Source organism: Strix uralensis, chromosome 6, assembly GCF_047716275.1.
Source record: "Strix uralensis isolate ZFMK-TIS-50842 chromosome 6, bStrUra1, whole genome shotgun sequence".
Lineage (NCBI taxonomy): Eukaryota > Metazoa > Chordata > Aves > Strigiformes > Strigidae > Strix > Strix uralensis.
Genome location: NC_133977.1, coordinates 3,564,044 through 3,583,025, shown reverse-complemented (window position 1 = coordinate 3,583,025; position 18,982 = coordinate 3,564,044). Strand labels below are relative to the sequence as shown.

General features: G+C 47.4%; 1 protein-coding gene across 3 annotated transcripts in view; it reads left to right on the top strand.

The window, feature by feature from the left end:
- Window positions 1–10,234: 10,234 nt before the first annotated feature.
- Window positions 10,235–18,982, top strand: part of COL6A3 (collagen type VI alpha 3 chain) — a 63,626-nt gene continuing 54,878 nt past the window's right edge. For all 3 annotated transcript variants that reach the window (XM_074872525.1, XM_074872524.1, XM_074872523.1), the window contains exons 1-2: window positions 10,235–10,330; window positions 18,796–18,945. In XM_074872525.1, the coding sequence (XP_074728626.1) occupies window positions 18,858–18,945 (88 nt within the window). In that variant the 5' untranslated portion in view covers window positions 10,235–10,330; window positions 18,796–18,857. The remainder of the gene's footprint in view (window positions 10,331–18,795; window positions 18,946–18,982) is intronic.

Here is an 18,982-nt window from a genome sequence, read left to right as displayed (position 1 = left end):
GGGCATCGCGTAAATGCCCCGTCAGAGCTCACCTTCTGGTGTGTGCACCCAAACTGGGGTGAAATGGTAATTTGGAAAAGCTGATGGACTGCCTTGGAACCTGATGCTGCAGTCCGGGCTGTGCCTTTGCAGGATACAGCCTTTTCCATCATGCTTGAGCCTCCAAAGTATGTGCTCTGCACTGGAGGGGTCTCCAACAGGAGACAGGTTTCTGAGCTGCAGTCTAACAAATATATTCACCCCTGAGAGGGTGCTGGCATGACCAGTCATCACTAGGTCAATCCTTACATCACCAGCATCCAAAATGCTGTTGTCACCAGAGAAAGTGCCCTCACTGAGGCAGAAGGTTAGGGGCAGCCTCGTGGAGGTCATGCTGAGACCCCCACGAGGAACTGGAGCCAATGGGGTGTACAGGGGTATTTAACACTCTGCTTTGACAGCCCGTCATCAGGGTGCTTGTCTCACCTCCTCCCAAAGGTAGCTGCAAGTTACGATTTTGGGTTAGAAAGGGCCATACCTTAAGGCTTAAGCCCCAGCCTGCCAGAAGCATTTTGTTCACAGTGGATAATGCTTCCCTTATGGGCAAAAAAAGACCACAATCACCCAATATATAGCACGATTGTTCTCTGGCTGGTGACAACTTCACTTTGAATCAGCACAGCAAGAAAGGCTTGGGATAGGCACCCAAAATAAGCACCTCAAGTGAGTAGTAGCACAGGTGGCTGTGCCATGGGGCCTCCTCAAAGCTGGGCATAAGGATAAGCTCCACTCACCTCCGAAGCCATTTCTGGGGGGGAGGCTGGGATGAGGTCAGCCAGAGGACCGGGTCACCGCCAGTGGTGCCGCAAGTGTGCTGTCAGGTTTCAGCAAAAGCAAGAGGCAGAGAGTGCTTCTCGGGGCTAGGGGCAAGTACATGCTGCTGTAAGAGGCAATTTCCTCTTGTATTTCTGGCTTTCCATCCCAGGTAGGGTAAGGCATCTTTGGAACCTTGTGTCTAAGGGAAATGAACTCATTTAGCTTTTACCTTCATATCTGACTCACGTTAGGAGTGATTTTAGGACAGCTGGCAATGTACCAGCATTTTACTTCCCTGGGAAGACTGACCAAAACAGTAACTCACGAAGCACCTGTCCTTGTCGCCGGTGCCTCTACCTTTTCCTTGCACATGAAGGAAAAGCTGGGGAGGTCCATCTCCCCGTGGTGCCTGCCACCATCTCCCTGCCAAAGCTGCTCCTGTGCTGACAGCAGGCGGCAAGAGAAAAGCCATCCTCCGTGCGAGAAGCTGCTGGCACAAGACCTCACAAAGCAAAAACACATGTTAACGGCAGCCAGACTGGATGCGAGTCTTTCTAATTCAAGAACAATAAGTTCGATGGATTGAGGAATCAAAGCTGTCAGTGCCAGAGGACAAAAAAAAAAAAGTCTTCAAAAGTATTAGATTGCTCCGAAGGCAGGGAGGAAGCCTAACACATTGTGATGGGCAGAGTAAACAAATTAAAGAAATGGTGATGTTTGTGGATGGTGCTCACTGGCCACTTAGCATCCTTCTCTCTTTTTGGAGGACCAGAGACCCCTGAGTAATAGATAAAGCAGGAAAAAACCACATACAAAGTAAAGCAAGAAGATCCAAGTTTTGGGATCCATCCCCAAAGAGGACAAGGAGCTCATCAGTACACAGTTTTCAGTCTCACAAGAGCTGATGCACGCTGGTGCATGCTGTGGAGGTAAAGCTGGGCTTTGAGCTGGAGCATCAGTTATCTCAGATACAAGACCTTGCCCTAGCATGTGGCTGCCTGGCTGGGCAGCAGCAGTCTGTCAAAGCTGCTGGGCTGCAGTTTTTTTGCATCTCTACAAAGCCCAGAAAAGGTCTGAAACAGTGGGATTTTGTGCCTAGCAAGCCTCTGCTGATCCAGCACTGATCAGAAGGTTTGATGGAGAATGGGTGTTTGAGATGGAGAATGTTTGCTAACCCACCTCATTTATCAGAGTGGAAAAGCAGAGTGCTTTTCCATATTTTTTATCAAAGTTACTCCTTACCTGGTGGAAGGCAGACAGCCCCCAGCATATTCACCTTTAATCCAGCTCCAAATCATCCCTACTTTGAAAACCATCTCAGCCTGCAGATAACCTGAGATTGGAACAGTATGATGGAGGTTACATGTATTTGGAGGGAGCTGAATTAGACTATTTACTTGCAAGAGGATAAAACATCCCCTGTGAAAGCTGATCAGGCTTGATACACTTGAAAGCTCCAGTGTGTGAGCTTTGGAGAGCAGGTTCAGGTGAAAGGAGCAGGCTGGACTCTGCCGTCACCAGGGAAAAGCTCTCCTTTGTAGGCAAACCCTTGTGGTGAGGCAGAGTGCCCATTCACAGCTCTTTTGGGAGCAAGAAATTAGGATACAGCGGCATGGTCTGCCGTGGACTCGCCCTCTCCACATGTCTCCTCCCTAGGAGTGGCAATGTGCCTTCCCGGAGGGAAGGGGACAGCATGCCTGGCCACATTATTGATGGACCACAGTGGGCCAGAACAACTCCATCAGGCTTTGCTGGCACTCGGGCTTGCTCCTCCCGAGTTTTACTGGCGTAAATGCTCAATTCCATAAAGATCAGCCCCGTTCCAGCTTGCTTGTAGTTGACAGGTGACTTGCTGCTAGGTAGTACAGGGATTTTTTGGGGACAAGCATGCTGTTGTTCTGCCTTGGGGAAATGATGTGATTTTCACGTGTCCCTGTTGCAGAACGAATGAATGAGACGTTTGACAGAGGGTAGATTCGTAAGGCTGGCAAGGCTGTGCTGGCTCCAGGTTTTATAGGGAGCGGTGAAAGCTTTTTTTCCACTCGTTTCTGCCATGAGCGGTTGGAAAGGGTGATAAACAGCAACAGTAACCATGCAAAGCTGTCCCCACCTCTTCCTGCCCCCGGACAGGTTGATCTTTCACATCCAGGGACATCCCCAGCCCAGGGGCCACAGCACAGCTCGTGGGAGCTGCAGGTGCGGGTGCGAGGAGGCAGTGGCCCAAAGGGATGCCCAGATTTGCAGGGGCAAAGGTTCAGAGGTTGCCCAGTAATCGGGAGATCTTCCCATGACCTCCTGAGCCTCTGCAGCCAATGTTTGCTCCCCAAAACTGAGCTACAGGACAAAAATTCTCAACTTCTCCTTTGGCTCTGTAAAACTAAGCTGGTTTCCTCAGCAAAGAAAGCCCAACAAACAACAAATCCACTGGCTAAACTCACAAACTTAAGCAAAACAGTATTCTTTTCTGCAGGCAAATAATTTGTTAAAGCTTTTTCTTTTACCTGTTGTACCCAGATTTTAAGTGGGAGCTTATATCTGGTCATTTATGCTACTTTATCAGATTAATGTTTTTTCCCACACACGTCAGACCTTCATTTGCTATTGAAGTTAATTCCCCTTACTTACTGGTTCGCATTTGATTGTGTGTGAATAACCTGGCAGTGCTGGGGCACTGATATTTGCTTAAAGAAAAACTATTGGCTTGTGTCTGCTTCTCTGATGCAGCCCCTGATGTGTTTTCATGCAGAAAAACACATTGCTCTGAAAATTGCCTAGACCAGCTAGAAATGCATCCATGCTTCAGGTGAGTTTCCAGATGGATTTGGGCAAAGGCCTTGGCTTTTTTAACTTCCAAAGGAGTTCCAGCCATTTACAGGGGAAAATTCAGCATCTCCCAAATGATGCCTCATCAGCTCTACCCAAAGGAGTGAACGGCACAGTGGAAACAACACAGTTTTACCTCCTTGTTAGAAACTCAGTATCTCCAGAAACCTCAGACACAAACATCTCAAGCACAAGTTGTTCCATATGCTCAGTGCAAATCCCAGACAAGCCCCTGAGGAACAAATACATACTGACCACATACATGCTATTTCCTGGGTTTTGTTAAAATGCTAATTCCAAACAAAACAGCTATGTGGAGACACTGTTTATACCAGCTCCCCATCAAGTGATGGGATGTTTATAAGGGAGAGAGCAAGGTTTTACAGCCTGTACCCCTGTGCCCTCTCAGCAGGACTCCCTGGCACGAGGAGCCCCTTGCCCAAGGGGTCAGCAAGGGGATAGCAAGGAGTCCCCCATGGAGGGGAAACAGGTGCATCCCGCCCAGGGCTACTTTAGCAACAGCAATGCCAGGATGCAATGCAACACGAGGATGCTCAGGAACTAACACTACTTTTTGTTACCACCAGGAAATAGGATGTCACCCTCCATGTTGCAGCAGATCTGTGATGCCCTGGGGAGCAGCAGCCACCTCTGCCCACTATGACTCTCCCCAGGCTTTGCTGCCAGCACTCTGCCAGCTCCTGCAGTCACTTACACCCTCAGGAAAGAAAACACATGTCCTATATTAAGGCCCAAGAGACTAGAGAGGGACTATCTGGTGTGGGATGAAGCCAAAGAAATTAAGCCCCGAGAGGAAACCAAGAAGCTGCATGATGTGAGAGATGGAGAGGGGAGTGTGGATTCAATCCTGCTCAAATCCATATGATCACCTTGAGCAAAATGTCGGGTTTTTTCTCCCCTTAATTCACAGCTCTTCAATTCAGGAGAGTGGCTCAATTTTCACAGATGAATTAAGCCTGTTCAACATCGCATCAGCTCCAAATATTAAAAAGAAGAGGTATTTTGGGCAGATCACCTGGCAGGAAAGCATGGCGAGGGCTGATTAAGGACCTGGTGCCCCAGGGGAGAAGCAGCAGCCCTGACAAGGTTGGGGTGTGGGGCACAATCCCCATGGGATCTAGCATTGCTGCTGCCCTGGCTTTGTTCTCACCCTACCTGCAAGGAAGAGATGCTCTTGGAAAACTCCATTTACCATGGAAAAACCCACACGGACAAGATAAAACCCATATATTCTTAGTCCTTTAATAGGGAACCCTAACAAGAACATACCCCCTGGGGACTGGAATGTATGGTACATCAAGACAGAGCTTTACATTTCCAGTACTGTCCTCTCCCTCTTACCATAACACAGGATTTTTTCTCCTTACCGCTGGTGCACAATGACCACAGGTTTCCAATGAACTGACTACAGCAAACCCTCAGGTCTTTTCCCCGCCCCATATTTTCCCGACTAACATAACACTCATTCATGGGTATGAATAATTCCCTATAATTCCTTTTTGGTTCTCTGCCGTTACATCATCCCATCCGCGTGGGCAGTGAGTATTTCTGGCTTCTCCCTGACTCCAACTCTTTTCTAGCCACCTCACCTCTCTCCCCAGTAATTAGCAACAGTCGTTTCCATCACAAAATGGGAAGTTTCATTGAACTGTTGAAATTCAGCCCATTTCAAATGGCTTTTTATGCAGCACAGGACTTTGAAGTTGCTGCAGGACATGGAGGCCAGGACTTTGAAAGATTTTTTTTGATCGCCTTGTGCAAGGCATCACCTGGAAGTATCTAATGCAAGAAAACAAAAGCAACCCAAAGCAACAGCCCACAAGGTCCACGTTGGCCAAAACGTATCTCACACGTGCTCCCCAAATTATCTCTTATTCTGAAAAAGAGCTTAGCCAGCATCTTTCCTAGAAGTCGAGCATCACGGTTCACATTACAGTTTACTGACCTACAAGCGGTGCATTGTGTGAGAGGGGAAAATATTCACATTATTTACATATTTGAGAGTAGTTTGTTCCTTGTCGTTACAGAAGCTGAAAAGCCCTTCCAGAAGAAGGACTTTCTGCAGAAGGTCAGGGCTCCAAGTTTCTGCTTTTGACTTACGATCTTTACTACAGCCCATGGATTAAGAATATATATACACTCAGATAATATGCACAGCCCTGGTGTAGGTTTGCATTTATTGCTGCTTCTGGGTTAGCCTGTTGCCATGATTTATTAACAGTATTAGCCTCAGAAATGTTCCAATGAAACAGGCACCCTTTTAAGAAATCACTGATTTATCAAAAGCAAAATGTCTTCCAGCATACGCAGAGATTTTTAAGAGCTTTGATTTGGGGGGGAAAAAATAAAACTTGTAGAAACCAAGCTCAAAAGACTCCAACCTGTGCTCAACTCTGTAAGACAGCTCTTTTCCCTGCAGCAGTCACACTGATCCCCATTTTTTGCTCTTCACATTAGCTAGGGAGGCAAACCCCACTATCATACAGATAAGGAGGCAAGACAGAGCAGACAAATTGCCTGTAATCATACAGCCAGTAGCAGAGAGATCCCAAGACTATGGTTTCTTCAACACTACCCCCAGGAGTCCTAGGAACCCACTAACATCTACCCCACTGACCTGTGCTGGGGCACACACCTCCCTCCCCTGACGACAGTTAGGGAATGCACCCTTGATTGCAATTAAGCCCAGTTTGCACCCAGGTTGTTGGAATGCTCATAGCAACCCCACGGCTTTCCCAAGCCCCCTCCTCGTGCAGCCTGCCTTGAACCCACTATCACAACTTCATCCATGAGGATGGGAGGGACATTTTGCAGCGATGTTTTAATTTCTTCGCCAGGGCTGCAGGATGGGAAGGGCAGAGCTGGGTGGCTCTTCTCTTGCCTTAATTCCCACCCTGACCTGCCCAGTTTGCTTCCTTCCCACCCTCTCTGCATGCTTTAGAGATGCTCTTGCTCTTTCCCCCTAGCAGTTTTGAAATCGAGGGTGGTATCAAATGTGGCACAAATACATCAAGAGATATTTGTGCAGAGGCAGACAGACTAACAGAAAGTGTAGGAGAAAAGCAGAACCAAGAAAAGCTTCAGAAAATATGTCTTGGACCACTTCCTAACCGGGGTGCTGGTGGCGGGGGAAGGATTTGGATGAAAGCAATGGCAAATCCTTTGGAACTAATGAAAACCATCTATTGCGAGCAAAATTAAAATGCAATCTGCAACCCCACCCTTTTTCTAGCAGAGCAGCTCTCTGCCTTGCTTTGCAAGCAGGAGAAAGAGCTTGTTCTTCGAAACAGGGGTGTGAGGCCATAGCCAGATCCCCTGCCTCCAGTCCGCCATGTAGACGCTCAGGCTGGTGATGGAAAAATAATGCAGCAATCCTTGGTTTTAGTGATATCCACTAATTTCAGAATAAGCAGCGGCCCTGTCTTACAGGAGCAGGTTTTATTTGAGGGAAAGAAGATGACCCTGGGCTTGGTGGATGCCCAAGGAGTCCCTGGAGGAAAAGCCAGCAGATGGTGCTCAAGGATGGAGCCAAGGCAGGATGCTCCTGGGTGTCCCCACATGATGTCCCCTCCCTGAGCCGACCACCCTGTTCTTGTGTGAATCACGTGGGGGAAACCCACAGAGCATTTCTTAAATTGGGGGATAGTAATGGCCCAGTTGAAGCGCATCTGCACACAGAAAAGAGCTGCAAAGTTTCACCACACTCCCTGTTTCACTGAATTTTTTTAAGCATCCCAAGCTGAGACCCTTATTCTGGGGATGGGAGAATATCAAGGTCCCCTTTGCATTCAGGCAAGGATGCAGCACACAGGGCTTTTTTGTCGTGGGTGGAAAGAGAATTCCTCAAAACCCTCTTCCTGACTCATAGCATTAATCACATCTAGTTATTAGTACACCAGAGAGGAAATCTTGCTAAACTTAGTCCCAGCTGTCTCTAGAAATTACCAATGCAACGTGATTCAGCCTTTTACTAATTATCAGAGAGGGTTTATTTAGTGTCTGGGGATGGAAAGAAGTCTGTCCCTGCAGATGTCACCCCTTCCCTGGGGGTTTCACCCCCAGAATGTCGCAGCAGCTGCTGTGGGGACCTGCCCCTGTTCCTGCCACGGTGGATGGGAACAACTTTGCAGGCTGTCACCAATGCGAACATAGAGGGAACTGCTAAAGGAAGGATCAGAAAGGATTGTGAGTGGAAGGGGTAAAAAAAAAAATAATAACCCCACCCCGAAAGGCCCTCAGCATCCTGGCTGGCTGCTCTCCCCCTGTGCGCCAGCTACAAAGCCCCTTTTTGGAAAGGAAAACCTTTCAGCTTGGTTATTACAGTCATAAAGGCAATCAAATGGGAATTTAAGACCTCTCATAGTCTCATTTAATTATTGGAGCACTTGGTAAAAGTCCCTTCGATATTAACTGTATTAAGACAAAAGAAGAATAAATTCTAACTTCCAAGTTAAATATGTTCTTAATCGAGCTGCCATAGGTGTACAATGCAGGTCATACACGTTTTGCCAGTATCATTACATTATTTATCTACGATCCTCTATCTTGGCCATTTTTCACTGCAGTTATGGGGGTGCCTGGAGCTTTCCTGTGTTTTGTTCTTTTGTTTTGGTCAGTCAATTAAAGATGTTTTCTTGCGCTCCTTCATTACCACACAGAAAACTCTGGTTTTCAAAGGCATATCTGAAGTAAAGGCAATAGAGATCCCAGCTGCTATTAAGCTCATATGAACAGACTGGTTTCCACTGGTGGCGGCAAACTGGAACTGCTGGATCCCACTTGGTGGATGTAATTCCCGCTGGATACATCATACTGGTAACAGCAGGGCTGAGATGTGCCAAGAGGGGCAATAGCCTGAAAGCCCAAAGGCAGGAGAAGATGCAGGGCAGCACATTGCTGGCACCTGCCTGTTCATTAGGAGGCTGGCAAGGGGGCCAGAGCTCTCACGGCCGTGAACTGCTCATTTACTGGGATGCTGGTGCCACCACAGCATCCCAGTTGGGATCTCCGCCTGACAACTGGATTCAGAAGGAAAATCCTTTGGTTTGGATGCTTCTGCCAACATAGTGCACCTCCGTCATATGTATTTTTCCCACTAGCAGCTGTCCCTCACACACTCTGGCTGCTCTTACATGTTTGTCATTGATTTCCAGCAGACCTTGTTTCCTCCATCCCCTCCTCAGCTGTCCACTGACACCCAGCAAGGAGCTGAAGCTCCCTTTTGCCAGGCACATTTATTATTTGGGAACACCCTGCCTTTGAGCTCCAGCTTGCCAGATTTGGGGGGGACACGACACCCTGCTTGCTTTTGGGTTGGAGATGTTTGCGCTGGATCCCTCTGCGAGGCCAGTGCTCGGTCTCTGCAAGCGCCAAGCCAAGCACCATTTCTAAAATGAGCTATTGCATCAGTTCAAGGGCTCAGCACTTTCCTGAAGCATTCCAGCTATTTCTTTATGTGGCCAGTCTTTCAAACAGCACAAAACCTAGAGCAAACATAATAAATCCCCATTTGAAATGAAGAAAATTTGACTATTTGATTCCAGAGACGCCATCTCAGTCCCAACCTTATATGGAACCAAGTAAGGGCAAGAGATAAGAATTAATGTTTCCATACCATCATTTCTTGCAAAACACAACCCAGTCCAGTCTGAAACGTTTAACTTCAACCAGTGACATGCTGTCACTCGAGGCAGAGGGCTAAAATTAGCGCCCCAGATCTGCCTGATAGGCTCTGCCTAATAAAAGGTTAAAGGTATTTTTTCAGAGCACATAGGCTTAAAAAAATCACCAGTCAGGAACTTGCTGACTTGATTTGCTGCCTTTCAAACTTTTACTTTAAACCTTTCAGTAGGCTATATGTATTTTAAAATATTTATCCTTATGCTCAGGGGCTAACTTTTATTTGTAAGTTATGCTATGACATAATCCCCCCAGTTCTTCTCCCCATCTGGGCAGGTAAAAAAAAAGCTGTTGCATGAAAATAGGAAACTGCCTTAAGAAAAGACTCTCTCCCCCTCGTACTGATGCTCCTAACTGTTCAGGGGGAGAAGCTGAGCTTTCTGCAGCCTCGAGCATCTCCGAAGGGCACTTCGCCAGAGCCCTGCGTAACTTGGTATGGTCCTTGGCACGTTCTGGCTCCTGCAAAAATCCAAGTCCAGCCCTTCCCAACTGAAAGGCATAGTTAAATCAGCTCCTGCAACCCTGCAGGGCTTTTTCTTTTTTTTTTTTTTTTTTTTTTTTAGATATATATATTTCTTCTTACTGATAGCAGGGAGAAGCATTTTGGAGACGACGGGACCAGTGCGGGAAGGGGAAGCCACACAGCGCAGAGGCGTCCCCCGGGGCGGGGGGGGCAGATGGGGGGGGACCGCGTGTGATGAGCGGCTCTGACCTCAGCCCTGGGAACGCCAGCACCAACCATCTGGATCCCATTTGCGACGTTGGATCGCCCGGCCCCTCGACACTCCCGCGCCAGCCGCCTCCTCCGGCCTCGCTCAGACCCACAGCGGCCGTCTCGCGGGGACCAGCGCACCCCCATTTCCCTTGCCCCACCGGTGCTCACACCCCACCGACCCAGGCGAGTGGGCAGCAGGAAGGCTGAGCAGCGCTGGTACGCCATGAAGCAAGGGTGAGAGGCGCTTCGGAGTGGAAAATCCTGGAATAAGCAACTTTTTTGGGGGTTCACTCAGGGGTAAGTGTTGCTTTCTATGCGGGAGCCCTTAGCCTGGGCTCAGCAGCTGCTGCACTGCGTTTCTCCTCCTCAGCAGGATGTTAGTCTTTGGGGAGATTTCAAGGAATTTTGGACAAAACTCATCCCATGCAGAGAGTGGTGTCCTCACAGGAAAGCTACCCCCAGGCTTGCTTGGAAAAGCGGAGCAATGCAGCCAGCTTGCTCACACCCGGAGCCTCCTCCCCAAGCCCATGCACCACAGGTGTACGGGGATGTTCCTGGCTCCACCAGTGCAGGAGAATTAAATTCATTCAAAAGCACCAAGCAGGGGTTTCCCCCCCCACTGCTGTGGGACAGTGTTTGCCTTCAATGCCTTGAAATCACTCCAACAGCAGCTTGGTGGGACTGGAGCGGGATGCCCCTGGAAGCAGCAGGGTGGGTGCCCTGAGGAGGGCATGTAGTGGTTTGGGGAGCGGCTTGGGCACAAGGAGGTGGGTGCATGAATGGATCTCTGCAAGGAGTCCAGCTAACGGTGTGTCTCACTGCCCCTTTCCTGCTCCCGAGGCATGCCCCCAGGGCTGGGGGTTGTTTGACAGCAGCCCTCATCCCTCCTGCCTCAAGGCGAGGTAGGGTGAACTGGCCAGAGATGCTTATCAGCCTGTCCACCCCACACAGGTCCCACTGCCAGGAATGTCCCTGCTGCTCCAGGGAGGGCCAGCACTGTTGTGGCTGCAGGGACAATCCATCTTCTTGTGGTCATCTGTGGAGAGGGAAGTTGGCCAAACATCAGATATTTTTCCCCCAAGGGCTCTCCAGCCTTTCATAGACCACCCCTCTCCACAGCTCCCATCTCTGCCTCCTTCTGCCTTTTCCAGCCCTTTCCCCCATAGCCCCAGTCACCCTCAGCTCCCTGGAGCTTTGCACACATTGATGCTCTTGCTGAGGGGGCAGCTATGACTAATCGTGGAGACACCCCACCACCCTCCCCCTTGGCTCAGCAAAGCCCTCCCTTCCCAGCCGGAGCCTGGGGTGAGAAAGGGTTGTAGCCAAATTGGTTTCCTGACCATGCACAGGGGCCAAAACTGGCTGGAGCGGAGGTGGCCAAAGCCACTCTGGTTCCAGCGGGTGCAATGGGAAACTCTCAGCTCATTTCTGGTTGCTGCGATGATTCATGTACGCTCTCAGGGGAGGAATGCTGCATTTTTCAAACTTCTGGCTTTACCCCATTACTTACTGGTTTTAAAAAATTATCAGTATTTATGGTTGGATAATTACTGTGCTTATATAGTGCTGTTTCTGGGGCACAGCTGCCCGGTTTAGGAGCTTTGTGGAGGCCAGAAAGATGTCTCCAGCCAGAGGCTGTTGCAGGGAGCTGGGGGACCCCTCCAAAGTCAAGTAGGAATGTGGTGGCAGAGCAGAGACCCAACTCTGCATCTCCCCAATACCATCCTTTGACTCACCAGCAACAGAGCTCAGGGAAACAGACTTTCTGTCCCCAACCTTATACCCTCATTCCACCCTGGTCTTTGCAGAGAGGGTTGACCCTGACGAGGGGTGCGATGACATTGCTAAGACAGGAGTGCAAGGCTGCACTCTTGCTGCTGCTGCATCATCATTCATTCCCTTTCCATTTTCCAGCAGAGTCCCCAGTTCCCTTTCTGGTTTTTCAAACATCTTTACAATTTTTGATTCAAATGCATCAACTTTCCCCAATTTCAGGGTGAGCTAAACCAGCCCCTGCTGTATTCCCACATGTCAAGGAGAAAAAATGTTGTCCCTCTCCTAACTTTTGCTACGTGCCTGTCTGGGACGAGGAGGGAAGGGAACATCTTATTCCTTCCATCAGTGCAAACTCTGGTAACTGCACGGTCTTGCCAGCCTTGGACTGTGTTCTCCCAGCCTGGACGCATTTGATTTGCGACAAAGAGATGAACCTGCCCCCGTGTTGGGCGTGCACAGCAGCAGGGCTGGCTATGGGTGGCATTGCATGCCTGCTCCCCACTGTGAATCACAGCCAGCCTTACCGCTCTGCGTGCCCATCACTTTTTCCACCTTTTTAAGTGATCTGTGTTCCACATTAAGGAGCCGATTTGTTTGGGTGGAGAGGCTCTGGGAGGCTTAGGTTACTATACATAAAGAGTCATTGATCTTTGAGGGAGTTTCCTCTTTTTTTAGCAAATACTCCCTTTCCTCTTATTAACTACTCTATTTCAGTCTCAGTCTTCAGATGAAGAAAACAACCAGATTTTATGCCAACAGCATGCTTATAAGAACAGAAATGAATATGTGATTCATATTAAATGCTAGCACCCAGGGAGCTTGCCCGGGTAGAATATAAATGCAACATAACTCTGTCACTTTGCTGAATGCTGGTTTTCAAAATCAGAGCTCAAGTGGTTTGCAAAAGCAAGAAGATTTTTCCACCCTTTTAGGTTTGTTTGCTGCTTTTAATGTTCAGGTCTACCTTTGTAGGAAGAAATGTTTTCAGGAGAAACCCTCAACCCAACAACCTCCACCTTCCCAGTGCCATCAATGCTAGATGGCAGCAAATTAATGGAAACCCTTCAAAAGAGCTGGTGCAAATTGAAATGGCTCTGCTTGGAGCCATGAATAAATTCAGGATCTTTCCTATACACCTCATTCTGAGTCTCTACATATAGCCTTGTTTCTCCTAGAGGCTGTGGGACCAGGTGAGATTTAGTGTTCTACGATAAAGACGTGGCCAGGTTAGAGCCTTGGGACACTCATGTCCCTTTTCAAAGGCTCCTGAGCTACTTCACATGGAAAAATTGTGCCCTTTAGCCTCCTAGGTGCCCAAATCACTGCTGGGAGCAGCTTCTGGCTAACGTTCCCCTCAGCTCAGAGCACTTAACAGTGCAGAGAAATTTAAGAGAGGATTCATCCAGCTGAGAGAGGAGCAGACATCACCTCCAGAGGGCAATCTGTGTCACCATGGCTCCACATCGGGATTTCAGGAGCTCTTTCTCCCCACTGCTTGCTCCACAGCCACAGCTGGATATATATCCCATTGATGGGGCTGCAAATAGTTGTTCTGGCTGTCCGGTGTCCACTTTCAAGCCACTGGCAAGGCTTACCGCAGCCTCATGACTTCACTGCTGCCTTCCAGGGACATGCATATAGTAGAGAACAGCCAAGTCAAGGGGATTTCACGCTGAGCATTTTGGTTGGGAAATAGCGTGATGATGAGGCATGGGGAGATCCCCACAAAACAAATGCAGATGAAGGCACAGGTCTCTTGGTTTTGACCCTGACATCCCATGGGGCAGACTTTTAGAGGGGTCTGGAGGATGCTCACAACATCTCCTCTCCTGCACCATCTGTGGGATGATGCTTTGCCCTCACTCAAGTCCTGCCTTTCAGAAAAGCTGTTGGGACCCAGATGTAAATCCTCCTCTTTCTCCCAGTAGAGGATGACCCACACCACAAGCACAAGGGGATTTAAGGGCTGCAATTGGTTTTCAGATTTTTGTTCAAGAAATGTTTTTTGTGATGCCCCAGGGCTGTGCAGGAAAACTGGACCACATGTACTGACGTCTTTGGCGGTGAGGCACCCCAAAGGTCCCTGGCTGTGCCAACTAGCAAAGCTACACAAGCTGCCCAAGACCAAGCCCAAACCCAGGCCATTTGTCCCCAGAAAAGGAGCACGCAAGTCATGGCTCTGCCTACCACACTTGCTGTGGGTCCTCTGTCCTTTCCTAGAGGCTGCTTACCTCTCTGTAGCAGCAGTATGTCATGGGGAGGGAGAGCTGATGTGAACGGATTTCACAAATAAATCACTAATTTTGGATTTCCTGGTTATCACACCCCAAGAGACAGTTCTGCCCAGTTCAGTCCTTTAGCCTTGAAGAAAAGCATCAGACAAAACTACAAAATGATAGTCCAGAAAATCCCTCCAGCAGCTGGAGCTGTGCTGATTGCTTTCTCTTACAGTCCAGCACTACAGATAGCATCAGTGCCTGAAGCACTGCCCAGCTGGGAGTTCAGATTTAAGAGGTATTTTGCAACAACATTAATTATTCCCTCTACCTGCCTTGGCACCCATCCATATCTACGCATGACGCATCACATTTCTATTCACAGTAAAGCCATAGATATTTTCCCTCCCTCTCAAAGCCAGCCAGCCCAGCTGAGAGGCATATATAATGAATCAAAGTGATATGTAACAGCTGTAGTAATTTTTTCCTGCCTTTTATGTTTTGCTTTTTCAAAGTCTACTCATCTGCTTTGCACTTTTACAGATTTTATTTTAACTACACTCTAGTGAAAAAACACACACACAAGCAAATGATTGCTTAGAAAGTGAATTTGAAACATCCACTCAAATAAAAAAATTATGTAAAATGTCAAACTTTATGCACAGAGAAGTATGCAATAAGTAAAAAATAGCTGCTGGGAAAAATATTCAAGGAAATCACTTCATTGCGTTAGTGGTAGAAATGATTGCCTTCTGAAAGCATTATTAGTAACAGATGTATATCTTCTGATGAAATAGAGGACATACTGTAGCATTAAGAGGTCACCACACACTATATAAACTCTAGACAGACATAAAACCTTCAGATTATTGAAAACTACATGAGTTAATCTTTTAGCACATGAATTATTAAGAGACTGGTTCCCCAGGTTTTGGTGCTAATTCTTAACAGTTCAGGGAAATGCTTTCATTTTCTAAAGGCACTCAGTAGTCATGTTTTTCAGCATTTTTTCCAGCTTGCAGTGGTTATATCAAAAACTCCACCAGAGCTTTCACCCACCAGGACCGCAAGGAACTTTTCATTTGGGAAAAAAAGAAAAACAAACAAAAACCCAGGATAAAGTTGCCTTATCAAAAATACATTATCAAAAACAACAATCCAGGAGAATAAATCTGCAAAACAGATATTTGCCATAATCAAGAATTAAAATGAATTAGCATAAGTTCACATCTCTGGTTTTATCCTGCACCCCCTGCATGCTAGTGCTACCTTCACCTCTGTGACCAGGGGTAATTTAGGACACAAAGCAAGAACACATTGAGCAAAGCAAGTTACTTGTTGTGCCTCACCAAGGCAAGCCAGGCAAGACCTACCTCCAAGCAAAACAAAAATAAATCACATAATTTACTGTCTTAAACCCCCTTTTCTCACTGAGCCAGAGATGTGCTGTCTGCTCAGTCAAACCAGATCTGAACAGAGTTTTAGTTCAAACCCCCACCCCCAAAGAAGCACATTACCCCTAACAAAAAAGCTTCTGTCCTTACTTCTTTCCCTGCAGGAAGATCATCTCCTCACCCACCTTTCTGCAAGCACTTAACTCCAACTCCGACTCCTCCTTTGCTAACAAGGGTACCATGGAGGGGGTATCAGGAACACCTGTGCTTAAATGCTCCTCTTTTCCATAAGTTATCAGTCAGTGTCTAAGAGAAATCAATCACCTCTTCCTGCAAGACTTTGCTGCTTCTTTCCTTCCAATAACTAATCTCAGCTCCTGTCATTTTAGGATGGTTTTGGGGAAGCATGATGCTAAAATTCACATCTTGTTGATGAACAAGGCCTTCTGCTTTCATATAGCTAAAAAAGCCATCATGGAGATTGCAGACAAAGCTGGAAATAGATGTGGAGGCCTCCTACAGGCTAAAATGGAAAAGGTGGTGACTAAAAAGAACAGCCAACTTATTATTGCTTTATAAAAGCATTGCATTTCCCAGTTGGCCAGGGCAAATAAACCAAAGCTGAGACTGAGTGTTGTTTTAATATACTGTGATATCCAGATTTATCTCATGGTGCCCCGAGGGCTGACTCATGACTTTGAGCTGTTTGGATTTGCCAGCATGGAGGTGCATAAAATACAGCCGGTGGGTTCTCTACCGCAAGTCTCTGGGGCTGAGCCAGGACCCAAAGGGTCCTAATGGAGGTGGGCTCAGCCCTGGCTCTCCCTCAGGCTCCTTGTTTGAACATGGGCAAGGCAGTTCCTCAAGGGGTTTCAAGCTAGAGCAGCCCTAAAGATGTCGGTATAGCTCCACCATTGAGTTTGGAAATCTCATGCAAAGTAAAGCCCCGTTACCCACCACTGTGGTCATGGTGGGTGTTGCAGGCGGGGGAGATTTCGTAGTGTCAGGGAGATTTGCTTTCCCCTTCCGCTGCATTTCATGGCTGTAAACAGCCCCATAAGGCGCTCTGCAGCTGCTCAGCACTAAAACCAAAAATGCCCCAAATGTTTGCTTCGGTCCTGTCATTTTATAGCTGGCAAGACCTTAATTTTCACTGGTTTATCTTGATGCTCTGTTTACCCCCAGCTGTTGCAACTGAAGAGGGATAGGATGTCAGCAACTAATAAACAGGTTGATAACATAAATTCCTGCATTTTGGAAAAGAAATACCAGCACTTTTACAGTGTACGTTATTTTAATGGTCCGTTTTTCTGTAACGTGCATTTTATTTCACATTTTTCATTCATTGCTAGCAGCATTTTTACTCCCATTGGATGCTGCAAGGCAACCCCATCTCAAAAAACTTTCAACTCTTCCACAAACCCCTCCTGCCCAGAGGGGAGATGCTCTGGTAGGGTTGGATGGGTGGTGGTCACAAGCTCGGTGCTTTTTGCAAACCTCAGCTTCGGGACCTACAGACCTTTCTGCATTTGTGTGCTCAGGGGACAAACCCCGCAGTGACACCCATGGCTAAGCCTGCACCCACGGGGAAGCAGAACCCAGCTTTCCCCTCCCCATACATCCTTTGGGTGAAAACAGGATTTCTGGGAGCAAGCTGTAAATCAGGGACACAGTCCAGCAGAGCAGGTTTGCTCCCGCTGGAGTCACTGGGAGGTTTGGCTTGGATTCCAATAGCTGGGGGGATGGATGAGTGCCAGCTAACAAGGATGATTTTTTAGTCTTTTTATGAATGATAGCGATACCTCTGGACTGCAGCAGCTGCCTCTATAAATTGAGGAGTTGCCAATAACAGGGAAGACTTGTCACATCTTAATTAATGCTGCGTGCTAGCTGCTGGCTCTGGGTGCCTATTAAATGTCTCTCCACCTGGTGTTATTATTATTATTATACACAAATGTGGGGGGAAAGGCAGGGCCTAGCTTTTGCCTGACTCATGCTATATGGCACTCATAAATGCCTTGTGGAGCATCTGGAAGAGTGGATGCTGCAGACCCCTTCTCCCCAGAAGGACCAGACCCCAGCCCAGCTTTGACACGCAGGGAGCTATTGGAAGTGTCAGGATCATGGTGGGTTTCAGGAAACAAGGTGGATGTTGACCCCTCCTTTCCACCGAATCCCCTTTTGATAGCCCTGAGGAGTGTCTCTTTGGCAGAAGAGGGATCCGCTGTTCAGAAGTTTATTTCTGAATTTTCCCTAATTCCCAGCACCTGGTTCTGTTTCCAGGTGTCAGTGGTGGCCATCTGTGTAACTACCATGGCTTTTCTGAAGGAGAGGGTTAGTCTTCCCACCAACCCCCTTAGGCTCTTGTATTGGTCACAACTCTGTGGGCTGATGGAGTTGGCAAGGATGTTGATGAGAAAATTGATTTTTTTTTTTTTTATTATGACCTGGTTAATAGCTTGATATATTTGAATCACTTCTGGCTCATTTGAGTAATTGAGCTCCTTTTGGGGAATGAGAAGTATTAAATCACTGTATTCCCTTTCGGGAGGATATTTTCTCAGTTAAGCAAGCCTTGCTGGTTTCTGCTCTGTAGGCTTGGAAAATGAAGATTAAATAATAAATTGGCCATCTCTATGACAACAGATACACAGATTTCCTGAAGGAGACATTGTTTCAGAAGACTTGCCAGGTGGATCACAGATAAGAAACTTGCAGAAATTTTATTTTTGGCTCCAACACACAAAATGTTATTCTTGGTACCTTTCCAAAATGTGGTCAGCCGGCGTAGGCTATTTCACTGCTGGGGCTGCGAGCTTGGGGGAGTCCAAGGGATTTTTGCTGTTCAGCCAGATCATGCGTCTCACTTGGGTCTGGAGTAATTAAATTTCCATTTGTATGTTTGGGACAGCTGAAAAGGTGAGCTAAGGCAAAGAGGGATGTTCAGGAAAATTATTATTATGGTGTTTGTAAAAAATAAAATCAGGAAGGGCAACAGCAAGAGGGAGTGTTGGCCAATATGTTTCAGCTGGTCATCCATGGGAGAGGAGGACAGGTGAAAGACCATCATATATTTTTAAGGTTGGTGGTAGAAACCTAGGCTATTCATTTTCCTATATATTAGGTATTACCTGGAACAGCATAGGCAAGAAGAAAGCCATCTAAGACCCCAGGGGTGATTAAATGCCAATTATGAGTGATGATTCCTCTTCCAAAGAAATGTTTGCTCTGTTCAATATTAAAATATTTTTTCCTGCCAAAGTGCCACAAAAGCATTGCAAAACCACATGGTTTGGCTTTTCTATCTATCTCATGCCTCATCCGTGACTGGTCAGCACTGCTGCTGTTTCAAACTGTCCCTGTTTTTCTCCCTTAGGTCTCACACTGGGTGCTTTGAAACAAAGGGGCCAAAAAGGAAAACTCAGATAAAGGACCAAAATGAGGAAACACCGACATTTGCCCTTTGTGGCAATGTTTTGCCTTCTACTCTCAGGCTTTTGCTTGGTTCGTGCCCAGCAGCAAGCAGGTAAGACTGGACTGCTTTACCCAACTTCGCTCCCGTG